The sequence below is a fragment of the Phyllobates terribilis genome, unplaced genomic scaffold, assembly GCF_046119375.1.
Source record: "Phyllobates terribilis strain yellow unplaced genomic scaffold, ASM4611937v1 Scaffold_14__1_contigs__length_39327217, whole genome shotgun sequence".
Classification (NCBI taxonomy): domain Eukaryota; kingdom Metazoa; phylum Chordata; class Amphibia; order Anura; family Dendrobatidae; genus Phyllobates; species Phyllobates terribilis.
In genome coordinates this window covers 35,201,268-35,224,001 of record NW_027362774.1, presented here as the reverse complement: position 1 = coordinate 35,224,001, position 22,734 = coordinate 35,201,268, and the positions used below count along the sequence as shown (strand labels likewise).

The window sequence follows — 22,734 nt, the reverse complement described above, 5'->3', positions numbered from 1 at the left end:
TAGTAGTACTGTGCACTGTCCATCTATTCAGGATGAGAGTAGTAGTACTGTGCACTGTCCATCTATTCAGGATGAGAGTAGTAGTACTGTGCACTGTCCATCTATTCAGGATGAGAGTAGTAGTACTGTGCACTGTCCATCTATACAGCAAGAGAGTGGTAGTACTGTGCACTGTCCATCTATACAGCAAGAGAGTAGTAGTACTGTGCACTGTCCATCTATACAGGATGAGAGTAGTCGTACTGTGCACTGTCTATTCAGGATGAGAGTAGTAGTACTGCGCACTGTCCATCTATTCAGGATAAGAGTAGTAGTACTATGCACTGTCTATCTTTACAGAATGAGGGTAGTAGTACTGTGCACTGTCCATCTATTCAGGATGAGAGTAGTAGTACTGTGCACTGTCCATCTATTCAGGATGAGAGTAGTAGTACTGTGCACTGTCCATCTATTCAGGATGAGAGTAGTAGTACTGTGCACTGTCCATCTATACAGGATGAGAGTAGTAGTACTGTGCACTGTCCATCTATACAGGATGAGAGTAGTAGTACTGTGCACTGTCCATCTATTCAGGATGAGAGTAGTAGTACTGTGCACTGTCCATCTATTCAGGATGAGAGTAGTAGTACTGTGCACTGTCCATCTATTCAGGATGAGAGTAGTAGTACTGTGCACTGTCCATCTAAACAGCATGAGAGTAGTAGTACTGTGCACTGTCTATCTATTCAGGATGAGAGTAGTAGTACTGTGCACTGTCCATCTATTCAGGATGAGAGTAGTAGTACTGTGCACTGTCCATCTATACAGGATGAGAGTAGTAGTACTGTGCACTGTCCATCTATACAGGATGAGAGTAGTAATACTGTGCACTGTCCATCTATACAGGATGAGAGTAGTAGTACTGTGCACTGTCCATCTATTCAGGATGAGAGTAGTAGTACTGTGCACGGTCCATCTATTCAGGATGAGAGTAGTAGTACTGTGCACTGTCCATCTATTCAGGATGAGAGTAGTAGTACTGTGCACTGTCCATCTCTACAGGATGAGAGTAGTAGTACTGTGCACTGTCCATCTATACAGCATGAGAGTAGTAGTACTGTGCACTGTCCATCTATACAGGATGAGAGTAGTAGTACTGTGCACCGTTCATCTATTCAGGATTAGAGTAGTAGTACCGTGCACTGTCCATCCACACAGGATGAGAGTAGTAATACTGTGCACTGTCCATCTATACAGGATGAGAGTAGTAGTACTGTGCACTGTCCATCTATTCAGGATGAGAGTAGTAGTACTGTGCACTGCCCATCTATTCAGGATGAGAGTAGTAGTACTGTGCACTGTCCATCTATTCAGGATGAGAGTAGTAGTACTGTGCACTCTCCATCTATTCAGGATGAGAGTAGTAGTACTGTGCACTGTCCATCTATTCAGGATGAGAGTAGTAGTACTGTGCACTGTCCATCTATTCAGCAAGAGAGTGGTAGTACTGTGCACTGTCTATCTATTCAGGATGAGAGTAGTAGTACTGTGCACTGTCCATCTATTCAGGATGAGAGTAGTAGTACTGTGCACGGTCCATCTATTCAGGATGAGAGTAGTAGTACTGTGCACTGTCCATCTATTCAGGATGAGAGTAGTAGTACTGTGCACTGTCCATCTATACAGCAAAGAGAGTAGTAGTACTGTGCACTGTCCATCTATACAGGATGAGAGTAGTAGTACTGTGCACTGTCCATCTATACAGGATGAGAGTAGTAGTACTGTGCACTGTCCATCTATACAGGATGAGAGTAGTAATACTGTGCACTGTCCATCTATACAGGATGAGAGTAGTAGTACTGTGCACTGTCCATCTATTCAGGATGAGAGTAGTAGTACTGTGCACGGTCCATCTATTCAGGATGAGAGTAGTAGTACTGTGCACTGTCCATCTATACAGGATGAGAGTAGTAGTACTGTGCACTGTCCATCTATACAGCATGAGAGTAGTAGTACTGTGCACTGTCCATCTATTCAGGATGAGAGTAGTAGTACTGTGCACTGTCCATCTATACAGGATGAGAGTAGTAGTACTGTGCACTGTCCATCTATACAGGATGAGAGTAGTAGTACTGTGCACCGTTCATCTATTCAGGATTAGAGTAGTAGTACCGTGCACTGTCCATCCACACAGGATGAGAGTAGTAATACTGTGCACTGTCCATCTATACAGGATGAGAGTAGTAGTACTGTGCACTGTCCATCTATTCAGGATGAGAGTAGTAGTACTGTGCACTGTCCATCTATTCAGGATGAGAGTAGTAGTACTGTGCACTGTCCATCTATTCAGGATGAGAGTAGTAGTACTGTGCACTGTCCATCTATACAGGATGAGAGTAGTAGTACTGTGCACTGTCCATCTATACAGGATGAGAGTAGTAGTACTGTGCACTGTCCATCTATACAGGATGAGAGTAGTTCTACTGTGCACTGTCCATCTATTCAGGATGAGAGTAGTAGTACTGTGCACTGTCCATCTATTCAGGATGAGAGTAGTAGTACTGTGCACTGTCCATCTATTCAGGATGAGAGTAGTAGTACTGTGCACTGTCCATCTATTCAGGATGAGAGTAGTAGTACTGTGCACTGTCCATCTATTCAGGATGAGAGTAGTAGTACTGTGCACTCTCCATCTATTCAGGATGAGAGTAGTAGTACTGTGCACTGTCCATCTATTCAGGATGAGAGTAGTAGTACTGTGCACTGTCCATCTATTCAGCAAGAGAGTGGTAGTACTGTGCACTGTCTATCTATTCAGGATGAGAGTAGTAGTACTGTGCACTGTCCATCTATTCAGGATGAGAGTAGTAGTACTGTGCACTGTCCATCTATACAGCAAGAGAGTAGTAGTACTGTGCACTGTCCATCTATACAGGATGAGAGCAGTAGTACTGTGCACTGTCCATCTATACAGGATGAGAGTAGTAGTACTGTGCACTGTCCATCTATACAGGATGAGAGTAGTAATACTGTGCACTGTCCATCTATACAGGATGAGAGTAGTAGTACTGTGCACTGTCCATCTATTCAGGATGAGAGTAGTAGTACTGTGCACGGTCCATCTATTCAGGATGAGAGTAGTAGTACTGTGCACTGTCCATCTATTCAGGATGAGAGTAGTAGTACTGTGCACTGTCCATCTATACAGCAAGAGAGTAGTAGTACTGTGCACTGTCCATCTATACAGGATGAGAGTAGTAGTACTGTGCACTGTCCATCTATACAGGATGAGAGTAGTAGTACTGTGCACTGTCCATCTATACAGGATGAGAGTAGTAATACTGTGCACTGTCCATCTATACAGGATGAGAGTAGTAGTACTGTGCACTGTCCATCTATTCAGGATGAGAGTAGTAGTACTGTGCACGGTCCATCTATTCAGGATGAGAGTAGTAGTACTGTGCACTGTCCATCTATACAGGATGAGAGTAGTAGTACTGTGCACTGTCCATCTATACAGCATGAGAGTAGTAGTACTGTGCACTGTCCATCTATACAGGATGAGAGTAGTAGTACTGTGCACCGTTCATCTATTCAGGATTAGAGTAGTAGTACCGTGCACTGTCCATCCATACAGGATGAGAGTAGTAGTATTGTGCACTGTCCATCTATACAGGATGAGAGTAGTAGTACTGTGCACTGTCCATCTATACAGGATGAGAGTAGTAGTACTGTGCACTGTCCATCTATACAGGATGAGAGTAGTAGTACTGTGCACTGTCCATCTATACAGGTTGAGAGTAGTAGTACTGTGCACTGTCCATCTATACAGGATGAGAGTAGTAGTACTGTGCACTGTCCATCTATACAGCATGAGAGTAGTAGTACTGTGCACTGTCCATCTATTCAGGATGAGAGTAGTAGTACTGTGCACTGTCCATCTATTCAGGATGAGAGTAGTAGTACTGTGCACTGTCCATCTATTCAGGATGAGAGTAGTAGTACTGTGCACTGTTCATCTATTCAGGATGAGAGTAGTAGTACTGTGCACTGTCCATCTATTCAGGATGAGAGTAGTAGTACTGTGCACTGTTCATATATTCAGGATGAGAGTAGTAGTACTGTGCACTGTCCATCTATTCAGGTTGAGAGTAGTAGTACTGTGCACTGTCCATCTATTCAGGATGAGAGTAGTAGTACTGTGCACTGTCCATCTATTCAGGATGAGAGTAGTAGTACTGTGCACTGTCCATCTATTCAGGATGAGAGTAGTAGTACTGTGCACTGTCCATCTATTCAGGATGAGAGTAGTAGTACTGTGCACTGTCCATCTATACAGCAAGAGAGTGGTAGTACTGTGCACTGTCCATCTATACAGCAAGAGAGTAGTAGTACTGTGCACTGTCCATCTATACAGGATGAGAGTAGTAGTACTGTGCACTGTCCATCTATTCAGGATGAGAGTAGTAGTACTGTGCACTGTCCATCTATTCAGGATGAGAGTAGTAGTACTGTGCACTGTCCATCTATTCAGGATGAGAGAAGTAGTACTGTGCATTGTCCATCTATTCAGGATGAGAGTAGTAGTACTGTGCACTGTCCATCTATTCAGGATGAGAGTAGTAGTACTGTGCACTGTCCATCTATTCAGGATGAGAGTAGTAGTACTGTGCACTGTCCATCTATTCAGGATGAGAGTAGTAGTACTGTGCACTGTCCATCTATTCAGGATGAGAGTAGTAGTACTGTGCACTGTCCATCTATTCAGGATGAGAGTAGTAGTACTGTGCACTGTCCATCTATTCAGGATGAGAGTAGTAGTACTGTGCACTGTCAATCTATTCAGGATGAGAGTAGTAGTACTGTGCACTGTCCATCTATTCAGGATGAGAGTAGTAGTACTGTGCACTGTCCATCTATTCAGGATGAGCGTAGTAGTACTGTGCACGGTCCATCTATTCAGGATGAGAGTAGTAGTACTGTGCACTGTCCATCTATACAGGATGAGAGTAGTAGTACTGTGCACTGTCCATCTATTCAGGATGAGAGTAGTAGTACTGTGCACTGTCCATCTATACAGGATGAGAGTAGTAGTACTGTGCACTGTCCATCTATTCAGGATGAGAGTAGTAGTACTGTGCACTGTCCATCTATTCAGGATGAGAGTAGTAGTACTGTGCACTGTCCATCTATACAGGATGAGAGTAGTAGTACTGTGCACTGTCCATCTATACAGCATGAGAGTAGTAGTACTGTGCACTGTCCATCTATACAGGATGAGAGTAGTAGTACTGTGCACCGTTCATCTATTCAGGATTAGAGTAGTAGTACTGTGCACTGTCCATCCACACATGATGAGAGTAGTAGTACTGTGCACTGTCCATCTATACAGGATGAGAGTAGTAGTACTGTGCACTGTCCATCTATACAGGATGAGAGTAGTAGTACTGTGCACTGTCCATCTATACAGGATGAGAGTAGTAGTACTGTGCACTGTCCATCTATACAGGTTGAGAGTAGTAGTACTGTGCACTGTCCATCTATACAGGATGAGAGTAGTATTACTGTGCACTGTCAAACTATACAGCATGAGAGTAGTAGTACTGTGCAATGTCCATCTATTCAGGATGAGAGTAGTAGTACTGTGCACTGTCCATCTATTCAGGATGAGAGTAGTAGTACTGTGCACTATTCATCTATTCAGGATGAGAGTAGTAGTACTGTGCACTGTCCATCTATTCAGGAGGAGAGTAGTAGTACTGTGCACTGTCCATCTATTCAGGATGAGAGTAGTAGTACTGTGCACTGTCCATCTATTCAGGATGAGAGTAGTAGTACTGTGCACTGTCCATCTATTCAGGATGAAAGTAGTAGTACTGTGCACTGTCCATCTATACAGCAAGAGAGTGGTAGTACTGTGCACTGTCCATCTATACAGCAAGAGAGTAGTAGTACTGTGCACTGTCCATCTATACAGGATGAGAGTAGTAGTACTGTGCACTGTCCATCTATTCAGGATGAGAGTAGTAGTACTGTGCACTGTCCATCTATTCAGGATGAGAGTAGTAGTACTGTGCACTGTCCATCTATACAGCAAGAGAGTAGTAGTACTGTGCACTGTCCATCTATACAGGATGAGAGTAGTAGTACTGTGCACTGTCCATCTATTCAGGATGAGAGTAGTAGTACTGTGCACTGTCCATCTATTCAGGATGAGAGTAGTAGTACTGTGCACTGTCCATCTATACAGCAAGAGAGTGGTAGTACTGTGCACTGTCCATCTATACAGCAAGAGAGTAGTAGTACTGTGCACTGTCCATCTATACAGGATGAGAGTAGTAGTACTGTGCACTGTCTATCTATTCAGGATGAGAGTAGTAGTACTGTGCACTGTCCATCTATTCAGGATAAGAGTAGTAGTACTATGCACTGTCTATCTTTACAGAATGAGGGTAGTAGTACTGTGCACTGTCCATCTATTCAGGATGAGAGTAGTAGTACTGTGCACTGTCCATCTATTCAGGATGAGAGTAGTAGTACTGTGCACTGTCCATCTATACAGCAAGAGAGTAGTAGTACTGTGCACTGTCCATCTATACAGGATGAGAGTAGTAGTACTGTGCACTGTCCATCTATACAGGATGAGAGTAGTATTACTGTGCACTGTCCATCTATACAGCATGAGAGTAGTAGTACTGTGCACTGTCCATCTATTCAGGATGAGAGTAGTAGTACTGTGCACTGTCCATCTATTCAGGATGAGAGTAGTAGTACTGTGCACTGTCCATCTATTCAGGATGAGAGTAGTAGTACTGTGCACTATTCATCTATTCAGGATGAGAGTAGTAGTACTGTGCACTGTCCATCTATTCAGGAGGAGAGTAGTAGTACTGTGCACTGTCCATCTATTCAGGATGAGAGTAGTAGTACTGTGCACTGTCCATCTATTCAGGATGAGAGTAGTAGTACTGTGCACTGTCCATCTATTCAGGATGAGAGTAGTAGTACTGTGCACTGTCCATCTATTCAGGATGAAAGTAGTAGTACTGTGCACTGTCCATCTATACAGCAAGAGAGTGGTAGTACTGTGCACTGTCCATCTATACAGCAAGAGAGTAGTAGTACTGTGCACTGTCCATCTATACAGGATGAGAGTAGTAGTACTGTGCACTGTCCATCTATTCAGGATGAGAGTAGTAGTACTGTGCACTGTCCATCTATTCAGGATGAGAGTAGTAGTACTGTGCACTGTCCATCTATTCAGGATGAGAGTAGTAGTACTGTGTACTGTCCATCTATTCAGGATGAGAGTAGTAGTACTGTGCACTGTCCATCTATTCAGGATGAGAGTAGTAGTACTGTGCACTGTCCATCTATTCAGGATGAGAGTAGTAGTAGTGTGCACTGTCCATCTATTCAGGATGAGAGTAGTAGTACTGTGCACTGTCCATCTATACAGCAAGAGAGTGGTAGTACTGTGCACTGTCCATCTATACAGCAAGAGAGTAGTAGTACTGTGCACTGTCCATCTATACAGGATGAGAGTAGTAGTACTGTGCACTGTCTATTCAGGATGAGAGTAGTAGTACTGCGCACTGTCCATCTATTCAGGATAAGAGTAGTAGTACTATGCACTGTCTATCTTTACAGAATGAGGGTAGTAGTACTGTGCACTGTCCATCTATTCAGGATGAGAGTAGTAGTACTGTGCACTGTCCATCTATACAGCAAGAGAGTAGTAGTACTGTGCACTGTCCATCTATACAGGATGAGAGTAGTATTACTGTGCACTGTCCATCTATACAGCATGAGAGTAGTAGTACTGTGCACTGTCCATCTATTCAGGATGAGAGTAGTAGTACTGTGCACTGTCCATCTATTCAGGATGAGAGTAGTAGTACTGTGCACTGTCCATCTATTCAGGATGAGAGTAGTAGTACTGTGCACTATTCATCTATTCAGGATGAGAGTAGTAGTACTGTGCACTGTCCATCTATTCAGGAGGAGAGTAGTAGTACTGTGCACTGTCCATCTATTCAGGATGAGAGTAGTAGTACTGTGCACTGTCCATCTATTCAGGATGAGAGTAGTAGTACTGTGCACTGTCCATCTATTCAGGATGAGAGTAGTAGTACTGTGCACTGTCCATCTATTCAGGATGAAAGTAGTAGTACTGTGCACTGTCCATCTATACAGCAAGAGAGTAGTAGTACTGTGCACTGTCCATCTATACAGGATGAGAGTAGTAGTACTGTGCACTGTCCATCTATTCAGGATGAGAGTAGTAGTACTGTGCACTGTCCATCTATTCAGGATGAGAGTAGTAGTACTGTGCACTGTCCATCTATTCAGGATGAGAGTAGTAGTACTGTGTACTGTCCATCTATTCAGGATGAGAGTAGTAGTACTGTGCACTGTCCATCTATTCAGGATGAGAGTAGTAGTACTGTGCACTGTCCATCTATTCAGGATGAGAGTAGTAGTACTGTGCACTGTCCATCTATTCAGGATGAGAGTAGTAGTACTGTGCACTGTCCATCTATACAGCAAGAGAGTGGTAGTACTGTGCACTGCCCATCTATACAGCAAGAGAGTAGTAGTACTGTGCACTGTCCATCTATACAGGATGAGAGTAGTAGTACTGTGCACTGTCTATCTATTCAGGATGAGAGTAGTAGTACTGTGCACTGTCCATCTATTCAGGATAAGAGTAGTAGTACTATGCACTGTCTATCTTTACAGAATGAGGGTAGCAGTACTGTGCACTGTCCATCTATTCAGGATGAGAGTAGTAGTACTGTGCACTGTCCATCTATTCAGGATGAGAGTAGTAGTACTGTGCACTGTCCATCTATACAGCAAGAGAGTAGTAGTACTGTGCACTGTCCATCTATACAGGATGAGAGTAGTAGTACTGTGCACTGTCCATCTATACAGGATGAGAGTAGTAGTACTGTGCACTGTCCATCTATACAGCATGAGAGTAGTAGTACTGTGCACTGTCCATCTATTCAGGATGAGAGTAGTAGTACTGTGCACTGTCCATCTATTCAGGATGAGAGTAGTAGTACTGTGCACTGTCCATCTATTCAGGATGAGAGTAGTAGTACTGTGCACTGTCCATCTATTCAGGATGAGAGTAGTAGTACTGTGCACTGTCCATCTATTCAGGATGAGAGTAGTAGTACTGTGCACTGTCCATCTATACAGCAAGAGAGTGGTAGTACTGTGCACTGTCTATCTATTCAGGATGAGAGTAGTAGTACTGTGCACTGTCCATCTATTCAGGATGAGAGTAGTAGTACTGTGCACTGTCCATCTATACAGGATGAGAGTAGTAGTACTGTGCACTGTCCATCTATAAAGGATGAGAGTAGTAATACTGTGCACTGTCCATCTATACAGGATGAGAGTAGTAGTACTGTGCACTGTCCATCTATACAGGATGAGAGTAGTAGTACTGTGCACTGTCCATCTATACAGCATGAGAGTAGTAGTACTGTGCACTGTCTATCTTTACAGAATGAGGGTAGTAGTACTGTGCACTGTCCATCTATACAGGATGAGAGTAGTAGTACTGTGCACTGTCCATCTATGCAGGATGAGAGTAGTAGTACTGTGCACTGTCCATCTATACAGGATGAGAGTAGTAGTACTGTGCACTGTCCATCTATTCAGGATGAGAGTAGTAGTACTGTGCACTGTCCATCTATTCAGGATGAGAGTAGTAGTACTGTGCACTGTCCATCTATACAGCAAGAGAGTAGTAGTACTGTGCACTGTCCATCTATACAGGATGAGAGTAGTAGTACTGTGCACTGTCCATCTATACAGCATGAGAGTAGTAGTACTGTGCACTGTCCATCTATACAGCATGAGAGTAGTAGTACTGTGCACTGTCTATCTTTACAGAATGAGGGTAGTAGTACTGTGCACTGTCCATCTATACAGGATGAGAGTAGTATTACTGTGCACTGTCCATCTAAACAGCATGAGAGTAGTAGTACTGTGCACTGTCTATCTTTACAGAATGAGGGTAGTAGTACTGTGCACTGTCCATCTATACAGGATGAGAGTAGTAGTACTGTGCACTGTCTATCTTTACAGAATGAGGGTAGTAGTACTGTGCACTGTCCATCTATACAGGATGAGAGTAGTAGTACTGTGCACTGTCTATCTTTACAGAATGAGGGTAGTAGTACTGTGCACTGTCCATCTATACAGGATGAGAGTAGTAGTACTGTGCACTGTCTATCTTTACAGAATGAGGGTAGTAGTGCACTGTCCATCTATACAGGATGACAGTAGTAGTACTGTGCACTGTCTATCTTTACAGAATGAGAGTAGTAGTACTGTGCACTGTCCATCTATACAGCAAGAGAGTGGTAGTACTGTGCACTGTCTATCTATTCAGGATGAGAGTAGTAGTACTGTGCACTGTCCATCTATTCAGGATGAGAGTAGTAGTACTGTGCACTGTCCTTCTATACAGCAAGAGAGTAGTAGTACTGTGCACTGTTCATCTATTCAGGATGAGAGTAGTAGTACTGTGCACTGTCCATCTATTCAGGATGAGAGTAGTAGTACTGTGCACGGTCCATCTATTCAGGATGAGAGTAGTAGTACTGTGCACTGTCCATCTATTCAGGATGAGAGTAGTAGTACTATGCACTGTCCATCTATACAGGATGAGAGTAGTAGTACTGTGCACTGTCCATCTATACAGGATGAGAGTAGTAGTACTGTGCACTGTCCATCTATACAGGATGAGAGTAGTAATACTGTGCACTGTCCATCTATACAGGATGAGAGTAGGAATACTGTGCACTGTCTATCTTTACAGAATGAGGGTAGTAGTACTGTGCACTGTCCATCTATACAGGATGAGAGTAGTAGTACTGTGCACTGTCCATCTATTCAGGATGAGAGTAGTAGTACTGTGCACTGTCCATCTATACAGGATGAGAGTAGTAGTACTGTGCACTGTCCATCTATTCAGGATGAGAGTAGTAGTACTGTGCACTGTCCATCTATTCAGGATGAGAGTAGTAGTACTGTGCACTGTCCATCTATACAGCAAGAGAGTAGTAGTACTGTGCACTGTCCATCTATACAGGATGAGAGTAGTAGTACTGTGCACTGTCCATCTATACAGCATGAGAGTAGTAGTACTGTGCACTGTCCATCTATACAGCATGAGAGTAGTAGTACTGTGCACTGTCTATCTTTACAGAATGAGGGTAGTAGTACTGTGCACTGTCCATCTATACAGGATGAGAGTAGTATTACTGTGCACTGTCCATCTAAACAGCATGAGAGTAGTAGTACTGTGCACTGTCTATCTTTACAGAATGAGGGTAGTAGTACTGTGCACTGTCCATCTATACAGGATGAGAGTAGTAGTACTGTGCACTGTCTATCTTTACAGAATGAGGGTAGTAGTACTGTGCACTGTCCATCTATACAGGATGAGAGTAGTAGTACTGTGCACTGTCTATCTTTACAGAATGAGGGTAGTAGTACTGTGCACTGTCCATCTATACAGGATGAGAGTAGTAGTACTGTGCACTGTCTATCTTTACAGAATGAGGGTAGTAGTGCACTGTCCATCTATACAGGATGACAGTAGTAGTACTGTGCAATGTCTATCTTTACAGAATGAGAGTAGTAGTACTGTGCACTGTCCCTCTAAACAGCAAGAGAGTGGTAGTACTGTGCACTGTCTATCTATTCAGGATGAGAGTAGTAGTACTGTGCACTGTCCATCTATTCAGGATGAGAGTAGTAGTACTGTGCACTGTCCATCTATACAGCAAGAGAGTAGTAGTACTGTGCACTGTTCATCTATTCAGGATGAGAGTAGTAGTACTGTGCACTGTCCATCTATTCAGGATGAGAGTAGTAGTACTGTGCACTGTCCATCTATTCAGGATGAGAGTAGTAGTACTGTGCACTGTCCATCTATTCAGGATGAGAGTAGTAGTACTGTGCACTGTCCATCTATACAGGATGAGAGTAGTAGTACTGTGCACTGTCCATCTATACAGGATGAGAGTAGTAGTACTGTGCACTGTTCATCTATATAGGATGAGAGTAGTAATACTGTGCACTGTCCATCTATACAGGATGAGAGTAGGAATACTGTGCACTGTCTATCTTTACAGAATGAGGGTAGTAGTACTGTGCACTGTCCATCTATACAGGATGAGAGTAGTAGTACTGTGCACTGTCCATCTATTCAGGATGAGAGTAGTAGTACTGTGCACTGTCCATCTATACAGGATAAGAGTAGTAGTACTGTGCACTGTCCATCTATTCAGGATGAGAGTAGTAGTACTGTGCACTGTCCATCTATTCAGGATGAGAGTAGTAGTACTGTGCACTGTCCATCTATAGAGCAAGAGAGTAGTAGTACTGTGCACTGTCCATCTATACAGGATGAGAGTAGTAGTACGGTGCACTGTCCATCTATACAGCATGAGAGTAGTAGTACTGTGCACTGTCCATCTATACAGCATGAGAGTAGTAGTACTGTGCACTGTCTATCTTTACAGAATGAGGGTAGTAGTACTGTGCACTGTCCATCTATACAGGATGAGAGTAGTATTACTGTGCATCTAAACAGCATGAGAGTAGTAGTACTGTGCACTGTCTATCTTTACAGAATGAGGGTAGTAGTACTGTGCACTGTCCATCTATACAGGATGAGAGTAGTAGTACTGTGCACTGTCTATCTTTACAGAATGAGGGTAGTAGTACTGTGCACTGTCCATCTATACAGGATGAGAGTAGTAGTACTGTGCACTGTCTATCTTTACAGAATGAGGGTAGTAGTACTGTGCACTGTCTATCTATACAGGATGAGAGTAGTAGTACTGTGCACTGTCTATCTTTACAGAATGAGAGTAGTAATACTGTGCACTGTCCATCTATACAGGATGAGAGTAGTAGTACTGTGCACTGTCTATCTTTACAGAATGAGGGTAGTAGTACTGTGCACTGTTCATCTATTCAGGGTGAGAGTAGTAGTACTGTGCACTGTCTATCTTTACAGAATGAGGGTTGTAGTACTGTGCACTGTCCATCTATACAGCATGAGAGTAGTAGTACTGTGCACTGTCTATCTTTACAGAATGAGGGTAGTAGTACTGTGCACTGTCCATCTATACAGGATGAGGGTAGTAGTACTGTGCACTGTCCATCTATACAGGATGAGAGTAGTAGTACTGTGCACTGTCCATCTATTCAGGATGAGAGTAGTAGTACTGTGCACTGTCCATCTATTCAGGATGAGAGTAGTAGTACTGTGTACTGTCCATCTATTCAGGATGAGAGTAGTAGTACTGTGCACTGTCCATCTATTCAGGATGAGAGTAGTAGTACTGTGCACTGTCCATCTATTCAGGATGAGAGTAGTAGTACTGTGCACTGTCCATCTATTCAGGATGAGAGTAGTAATACTGTGCACTGTCCATCTATTCAGGATGAGAGTAATAGTACTGTGCACTGTCCATCTATACAGCAAGAGAGTGGTAGTACTGTGCACTGTCCATCTATACAGGATTAGAGTAGTAGTACTGTGCACTGTCCATCTATTCAGGATGAGAGTAGTAGTACTGTGCACTGTCCATCTATTCAGGATGAGAGTAGTAGTACTGTGCACTGTCCATCTATTCAGGATGAGAGTAGTAGTACTGTGCACTGTCCATCTATACAGCAAGAGAGTAGTAGTACTGTGCACTGTCCATCTATACAGGATGAGAGTAGTAGTACTGTGCACTGTCCATCTATACAGGATGAGAGTAGTAGTACTGTGCACTGTCCATCAATACAGCATGAGAGTAGTAGTACTGTGCACTGTCCATCTATTCAGGATGAGAGTAGTAGTACTGTGCACTGTCCATCTATTCAGGATGAGAGTAGTAGTACTGTGCACTGTCCATCTATTCAGGATGAGAGTAGTAGTACTGTGCACTGTCCATCTATTCAGGATGAGAGTAGTAGTACTGTGCACTGTCCATCTATACAGCAAGAGAGTGGTAGTACTGTGCACTGTCTATCTATTCAGGATGAGAGTAGTAGTACTGTGCACTGTCCATCTATTCAGGATGAAAGTAGTAGTACTGTGCACTGTCCATCTATACAGCATGAGAGTAGTAGTACTGTGCACTGTCTATCTTTACAGAATGAGGGTAGTAGTACTGTGCACTGTCCATCTATACAGGATGAGAGTAGTAGTACTGTGCACTGTCCATCTATTCAGGATGAGAGTAGTAGTACTGTGCACTGTCCATGTATACAGGATGAGAGTAGTAGTACTGTGCACTGTCCATCTATTCAGGATGAGAGTAGTAGTACTGTGCACTGTCCATCTATTCAGGATGAGAGTAGTAGTACTGTGCACTGTCCATCTATACAGCAAGAGAGTAGTAGTACTGTGCACTGTCCATCTATACAGGATGAGAGTAGTAGTACTGTGCACTGTCCATCTATACAGGATGAGAGTAGTAGTACTGTGCACTGTCCATCTATACAGCATGAGAGTAGTAGTACTGTGCACTGTCCATCTATACAGCATGAGAGTAGTAGTATTGTGCACTGTCTATCTTTACAGAATGAGGGTAGTAGTACAGTGCACTGTCCATTTATACAGGATGAGAGTAGTATTACTGTGCACTGTCCATCTAAACAGCATGAGAGTAGTAGTACTGTGCACTGTCTATCTTTACAGAATGAGGGTAGTAGTACTGTGCACTGTCCATCTATACAGGATGAGAGTAGTAGTACTGTGCACTGTCTATCTTTACAGAATGAGGGTAGTAGTACTGTGCACTGTCCATCTATACAGGATGAGAGTAGTAGTACTGTGCACTGTCTATCTTTACAGAATGAGGGTAGTAGTACTGTGCACTGTCCATCTATACAGGATGACAGTAGTAGTACTGTGCACTGTTTATCTTTACAGAATGAGAGTAGTAGTACTGTGCACTGTCCATCTATACAGGATGAGAGTAGTAGTACTGTGCACTGTCCATCTATTCAGGATGAGAGTAGTAGTACTGTGCACTGTCCATCTATACAGGATGAGAGTAGTAGTACTGTGCACTGTCCATCTATTCAGGATGAGAGTAGTAGTACTGTGCACTGTCCATCTATTCAGGATGAGAGTAGTAGTACTGTGCACTGTCCATCTATACAGCAAGAGAGTAGTAGTACTGTGCACTGTCCATCTATACAGGATGAGAGTAGTAGTACTGTGCACTGTCCATCTATACAGCATGAGAGTAGTAGTACTGTGCACTGTCCATCTATACAGCATGAGAGTAGTAGTACTGTGCACTGTCTATCTTTACAGAATGAGGGTAGTAGTACTGTGCACTGCCCATCTATACAGGATGAGAGTAGTATTACTGTGCACTGTCCATCTAAACAGCATGAGAGTAGTAGTACTGTGCACTGTCTATCTTTACAGAATGAGGGTAGTAGTACTGTGCACTGTCCATCTATACAGGATGAGAGTAGTAGTACTGTGCACTGTCTATCTTTACAGAATGAGGGTAGTAGTACTGTGCACTGTCCATCTATACAGGATGAGAGTAGTAGTACTGTGCACTGTCTATCTTTACAGAATGAGGGTAGTAGTACTGTGCACTGTCCATCTATACAGGATGAGAGTAGTAGTACTGTGCACTGTCTATCTTTACAGAATGAGAGTAGTAATACTGTGCACTGTCCATCTATACAGGATGAGAGTAGGAATACTGTGCACTGTCCATCTATACAGCATGAGAGTAGTAGTACTGTGCACTGTCTATCTTTACAGAATGAGGGTAGTAGTACTGTGCACTGTTCATCTATTCAGGATGAGAGTAGTAGTACTGTGCACTGTCTATCTTTACAGAATGAGGGTTGTAGTACTGTGCACTGTCCATCTATACAGCATGAGAGTAGTAGTACTGTGCACTGTCTATCTTTACAGAATGAGGGTAGTAGTACTGTGCACTGTCCATCTATACAGGATGAGAGTAGTAGTACTGTGCACTGTCCATCTATACAGCATGAGAGTAGTAGTACTGTGCACTGTCTATCTTTACAGAATGAGGGTAGTAGTACTGTGCACTGTCCATCTATACAGGATGAGGGTAGTAGTACTGTGCACTGTCCATCTATACAGGATGAGAGTAGTAGTACTGTGCACTGTCCATCTATTCAGGATGAGAGTAGTAGTACTGTGCACTGTCCATCTATACAGCAAGAGAGTAGTAGTACTGTGCACTGTCCATCTATACAGGATGAGAGTAGTAGTACTGTGCACTGTCCATCTATTCAGGATGAGAGTAGTAGTACTGTGTACTGTCCATCTATTCAGGATGAGAGTAGTAGTACTGTGCACTGTCTATCTATTCAGGATGAGAGTAGTAGTACTGTGCACTGTCCATCTATTCAGGATGAAAGTAGTAGTACTGTGCACTGTCCATCTATACAGCATGAGAGTAGTAGTACTGTGCACTGTCTATCTTTACAGAATGAGGGTAGTAGTACTGTGCACTGTCCATCTATACAGGATGAGAGTAGTAGTACTGTGCACTGTCCATCTATTCAGGATGAGAGTAGTAGTACTGTGCACTGTCCATGTATACAGGATGAGAGTAGTAGTACTGTGCACTGTCCATCTATTCAGGATGAGAGTAGTAGTACTGTGCACTGTCCATCTATTCAGGATGAGAGTAGTAGTACTGTGCACTGTCCATCTATACAGCAAGAGAGTAGTAGTACTGTGCACTGTCCATCTATACAGGATGAGAGTAGTAGTACTGTGCACTGTCCATCTATACAGGATGAGAGTAGTAGTACTGTGCACTGTCCATCTATACAGCATGAGAGTAGTAGTACTGTGCACTGTCCATCTATACAGCATGAGAGTAGTAGTATTGTGCACTGTCTATCTTTACAGAATGAGGGTAGTAGTACTGTGCACTGTCCATTTATACAGGATGAGAGTAGTATTACTGTGCACTGTCCATCTAAACAGCATGAGAGTAGTAGTACTGTGCACTGTCTATCTTTACAGAATGAGGGTAGTAGTACTGTGCACTGTCCATCTATACAGGATGAGAGTAGTAGTACTGTGCACTGTCTATCTTTACAGAATGAGGGTAGTAGTACTGTGCACTGTCCATCTATACAGGATGAGAGTAGTAGTACTGTGCACTGTCTATCTTTACAGAATGAGGGTAGTAGTACTGTGCACTGTCCATCTATACAGGATGACAGTAGTAGTACTGTGCACTGTTTATCTTTACAGAATGAGAGTAGTAGTACTGTGCACTGTCCATCTATACAGGATGAGAGTAGTAGTACTGTGCACTGTCCATCTATTCAGGATGAGAGTAGTAGTACTGTGCACTGTCCATCTATACAGGATGAGAGTAGTAGTACTGTGCACTGTCCATCTATTCAGGATGAGAGTAGTAGTACTGTGCACTGTCCATCTATTCAGGATGAGAGTAGTAGTACTGTGCACTGTCCATCTATACAGCAAGAGAGTAGTAGTACTGTGCACTGTCCATCTATACAGGATGAGAGTAGTAGTACTGTGCACTGTCCATCTATACAGCATGAGAGTAGTAGTACTGTGCACTGTCCATCTATACAGCATGAGAGTAGTAGTACTGTGCACTGTCTATCTTTACAGAATGAGGGTAGTAGTACTGTGCACTGCCCATCTATACAGGATGAGAGTAGTATTACTGTGCACTGTCCATCTAAACAGCATGAGAGTAGTAGTACTGTGCACTGTCTATCTTTACAGAATGAGGGTAGTAGTACTGTGCACTGTCCATCTATACAGGATGAGAGTAGTAGTACTGTGCACTGTCTATCTTTACAGAATGAGGGTAGTAGTACTGTGCACTGTCCATCTATACAGGATGAGAGTAGTAGTACTGTGCACTGTCTATCTTTACAGAATGAGGGTAGTAGTACTGTGCACTGTCCATCTATACAGGATGAGAGTAGTAGTACTGTGCACTGTCTATCTTTACAGAATGAGAGTAGTAATACTGTGCACTGTCCATCTATACAGGATGAGAGTAGGAATACTGTGCACTGTCCATCTATACAGCATGAGAGTAGTAGTACTGTGCACTGTCTATCTTTACAGAATGAGGGTAGTAGTACTGTGCACTGTTCATCTATTCAGGATGAGAGTAGTAGTACTGTGCACTGTCTATCTTTACAGAATGAGGGTTGTAGTACTGTGCACTGTCCATCTATACAGCATGAGAGTAGTAGTACTGTGCACTGTCTATCTTTACAGAATGAGGGTAGTAGTACTGTGCACTGTCCATCTATACAGGATGAGAGTAGTAGTACTGTGCACTGTCCATCTATACAGCATGAGAGTAGTAGTACTGTGCACTGTCTATCTTTACAGAATGAGGGTAGTAGTACTGTGCACTGTCCATCTATACAGGATGAGGGTAGTAGTACTGTGCACTGTCCATCTATACAGGATGAGAGTAGTAGTACTGTGCACTGTCCATCTATTCAGGATGAGAGTAGTAGTACTGTGCACTGTCCATCTATACAGCAAGAGAGTAGTAGTACTGTGCACTGTCCATCTATACAGGATGAGAGTAGTAGTACTGTGCACTGTCCATCTATTCAGGATGAGAGTAGTAGTACTGTGTACTGTCCATCTATTCAGGATGAGAGTAGTAGTACTGTGCACTGTCTATCTATTCAGGATGAGAGTAGTAGTACTGTGCACTGTCCATCTATACAGCAAGAGAGTAGTAGTACTGTGCACTGTCCATCTATACAGGATGAGAGTAGTAGTACTGTGCACTGTCTATCTATTCAGGATGAGAGTAGTAGTACTGTGCACTGTCCATCTATTCAGGATGAGAGTAGTAGTACTATGCACTGTCCATCTATTCAGGATGAGAGTAGTAGTACTGTGCACTGTCCATCTATTCAGGATGAGAGTAGTAGTACTGTGCACTGTCCATCTATACAGCAAGAGAGTAGTAGTACTGTGCACTGTCCATCTATTCAGGATGAGAGTAGTAGTACTGTGCACTGTCCATCTATGCAGCAAGAGAGTAGTAGTACTGTGCACTGTCCATCTATACAGGATGAGAGTAGTAGTACTGTGCACTGTCCATCTATACAGGATGAGAGTAGTAGTACTGTGCACTGTCCATCTATACAGCATGAGAGTAGTAGTACTGTGCACTGTCCATCTATTCAGGATGAGAGTAGTAGTACTGTGCACTGTCCATCTATTCAGGATGAGAGTAGTAGTACTGTGCACTGTCCATCTATTCAGGATGAGAGTAGTAGTACTGTGCATTGTCCATCTATTCAGGATGAGAGTAGTAGTACTGTGCACTGTCTATCTTTACAGAATGAGGGTAGTAGTACTGTGCACTGTCCATCTATACAGGATGAGGGTAGTAGTACTGTGCACTGTCCATCTATACAGGATGAGAGTAGTAGTACTGTGCACTGTCCATCTATACAGCATGAGAGTAGTAGTACTGTGCACTGTCTATCTTTACAGAATGAGGGTAGTAGTACTGCGCACTGTCCATCTATACAGGATGAGGGTAGTAGTACTGTGCACTGTCCATCTATGCAGGATGAGAGTAGTAGTGCATACATGACATGTGCCCCCGGTATATGTGGTCTGTGTTGGCGCTCGGTTACCTCGTCTTTGTCGGTGACCCGCGGGTGCAGCGCCCTCTTCCTCAGGCTCCGGGCGGCGCAGGGCGCACACAGGGCGCAGATCAGCAAACAGCTCAGCACCGCGCTCCGGCTCTCCCCGGCCATCCTCCGCCTGCTGCAGCCCAGAGACCGGGGGCGGCGACACAGAGAGGGGAGGAGTGCAGCTCCGGAGGAGAGAATAATGTACAGGAGGGGAATAATGTACAGGAGGAGAATAATGTACAGGAGGAGAATAATGTACTGGAGGGGAATAATGTACAGGAGAGGAGAATAATGTACAGGAGGAGAGAATAATGTACAGGAGGAGAATAATGTACAGGAGGAGAATAATGTACTGGAGGGGAATAATGTACAGGAGAGGAGAATAATGTACAGGAGGAGAATAATGTACAGGAGAGGAGAATAATGTACAGGAGGAGAGAATAATGTACAGGAGGGGAGAATAATGTACAGGAGGAGAGAATAATGTACAGGAGAGGAGAATAATGTACAGGAGGAGAGAATAATGTACAGGAGGGGAGAATAATGTACAGGAGGGGAATAATGTACAGGAGGAGAATAATGTACAGGAGGGGAATAATGTACAGGAGGAGAATAATGTACAGGAGGAGAATAATGTACAGGAGAGGAGAATAATGTACAGGAGGAGAATAATGTACAGGAGGGGAATAATGTACAGGAGGAGAATAATGTACAGGAGAGGAGAATAATGTACAGGAGGAGAATAATTTACAGGAGGAGAATAATGTACTGGAGGGGAATAATGTACAGGAGAGGAGAATAATGTACAGGAGGAGAATAATGTACAGGAGAGGAGAATAATGTACAGGAGGAGAGAATAATGTACAGGAGGGGAATAATGTACAGGAGGAGAATAATGTACAGGAGAGGAGAATAATGTACAGGAGAGGAGAATAATGTACAGGAGGGGAGAATAATGTACAGGAGGGGAGAATAATGTACAGGAGGGGAATAATGTAAAGGAGGGGAGAATAATGTACAGGAGAGGAGAATAATGTACAGGAGGGGAATAATGTACAGGAGGGGAGAATAATGTACAGGAGAGGAGAATAATGTACAGGAGGAGAATAATGTACAGGAGGGGAGAATAATGTACAGGAGAGGAGAATAATGTACAGGAGGGGAATAATGTACAGGAGGGGAGAATAATGTACAGGAGAGGAGAATAATGTACAGGAGGAGAATAATGTACAGGAGGGGAATAATGTACAGGAGAGGAGAATAATGTACAGGAGGAGAATAATGTACAGGAGAGGAGAATAATGTACAGGAGGAGAGAATAATGTACAGGAGGAGAATAATGTACAGGAGGAGAATAATGTACTGGAGGGGAATAATGTACAGGAGAGGAGAATAATGTACAGGAGGAGAATAATGTACAGGAGAGGAGAATAATGTACAGGAGGAGAATAATGTACAGGAGGAGAATAATGTACTGGAGGGGAATAATGTACAGGAGAGGAGAATAATGTACAGGAGGAGAATAATGTACAGGAGAGGAGAATAATGTACAGGAGGAGAGAATAATGTACAGGAGGGGAATAATGTACAGGAGAAGAATAATGTACAGGAGAGGAGAATAATGTACAGGAGGAGAATAATGTACAGGAGGAGAATAATGTACTGGAGGGGAATAATGTACAGGAGAGGAGAATAATGTACAGGAGGAGAATAATGTACAGGAGAGGAGAATAATGTACAGGAGGAGAGAATAATGTACAGGAGGGGAATAATGTACAGGAGGAGAATAATGTACAGGAGAGGAGAATAATGTACAGGAGGAGAGAATAATGTACAGGAGGGGAGAATAATGTACAGGAGGGGAGAATAATGTACAGGAGGGGAATAATGTAAAGGAGGGGAGAATAATGTACAGGAGAGGAGAATAATGTACAGGAGGGGAATAATGTACAGGAGGGGAGAATAATGTACAGGAGAGGAGAATAATGTACAGGAGGGGAATAATGTACAGGAGGGGAGAATAATGTACAGGAGAGGAGAATAATGTACAGGAGGGGAATAATGTACAGGAGGGGAGAATAATGTACAGGAGAGGAGAATAATGTACAGGAGGAGAATAATGTACAGGAGGGGAATAATGTACAGGAGAGGAGAATAATGTACAGGAGGAGAGAATAATGTACAGGAGGGGAATAATGTACAGGAGGGGAGAATAATGTACAGGAGAGGAGAATAATGTACAGGAGAGGAGAATAATGTACAGGAGGAGAATAATGTACAGGAGGGGAATAATGTACAGGAGAGGAGAATAATGTACAGGAGGAGAGAATAATGTACAGGAGGGGAGAATAATGTACAGGAGGGGAGAATAATGTACAGGAGGGGAATAATGTACAGGAGAGGAGAATAATGTACAGGAGGAGAGAATAATGTACAGGAGGGGAGAATAATGTACAGGAGGGGAATAATGTACAGGAGGAGAATAATGTACAGGAGGGGAATAATGTACAGGAGGAGAATAATGTACAGGAGGAGAATAATGTACAGGAGAGGAGAATAATGTACAGGAGGAGAATAATGTACAGGAGGGGAATAATGTACAGGAGGAGAATAATGTACAGGAGAGGAGAATAATGTACAGGAGGAGAATAATGTACAGGAGGAGAATAATGTACTGGAGGGGAATAATGTACAGGAGAGGAGAATAATGTACAGGAGGAGAATAATGTACAGGAGAGGAGAATAATGTACAGGAGGAGAGAATAATGTACAGGAGGGGAATAATGTACAGGAGGAGAATAATGTACAGGAGAGGAGAATAATGTACAGGAGGAGAGAATAATGTACAGGAGGGGAGAATAATGTACAGGAGGGGAGAATAATGTACAGGAGGGGAATAATGTAAAGGAGGGGAGAATAATGTACAGGAGAGGAGAATAATGTACAGGAGGGGAATAATGTACAGGAGGGGAGAATAATGTACAGGAGAGGAGAATAATGTACAGGAGGAGAATAATGTACAGGAGGGGAGAATAATGTACA

General features: G+C 43.1%; 1 protein-coding gene across 1 annotated transcript in view; it reads right to left on the bottom strand.

The window, feature by feature from the left end:
- The window catches only part of WFDC1 (WAP four-disulfide core domain 1), a 54,746-nt gene extending 34,868 nt beyond the window's left edge, over positions 1–19,878 (bottom strand). Inside the window, exon 1 of the mRNA XM_073659960.1 lies at positions 19,693–19,878. Coding sequence (XP_073516061.1) covers positions 19,693–19,815 — 123 coding nt within the window. The 5' untranslated portion in view covers positions 19,816–19,878. The remainder of the gene's footprint in view (positions 1–19,692) is intronic.
- Positions 19,879–22,734: the final 2,856 nt, after the last annotated feature.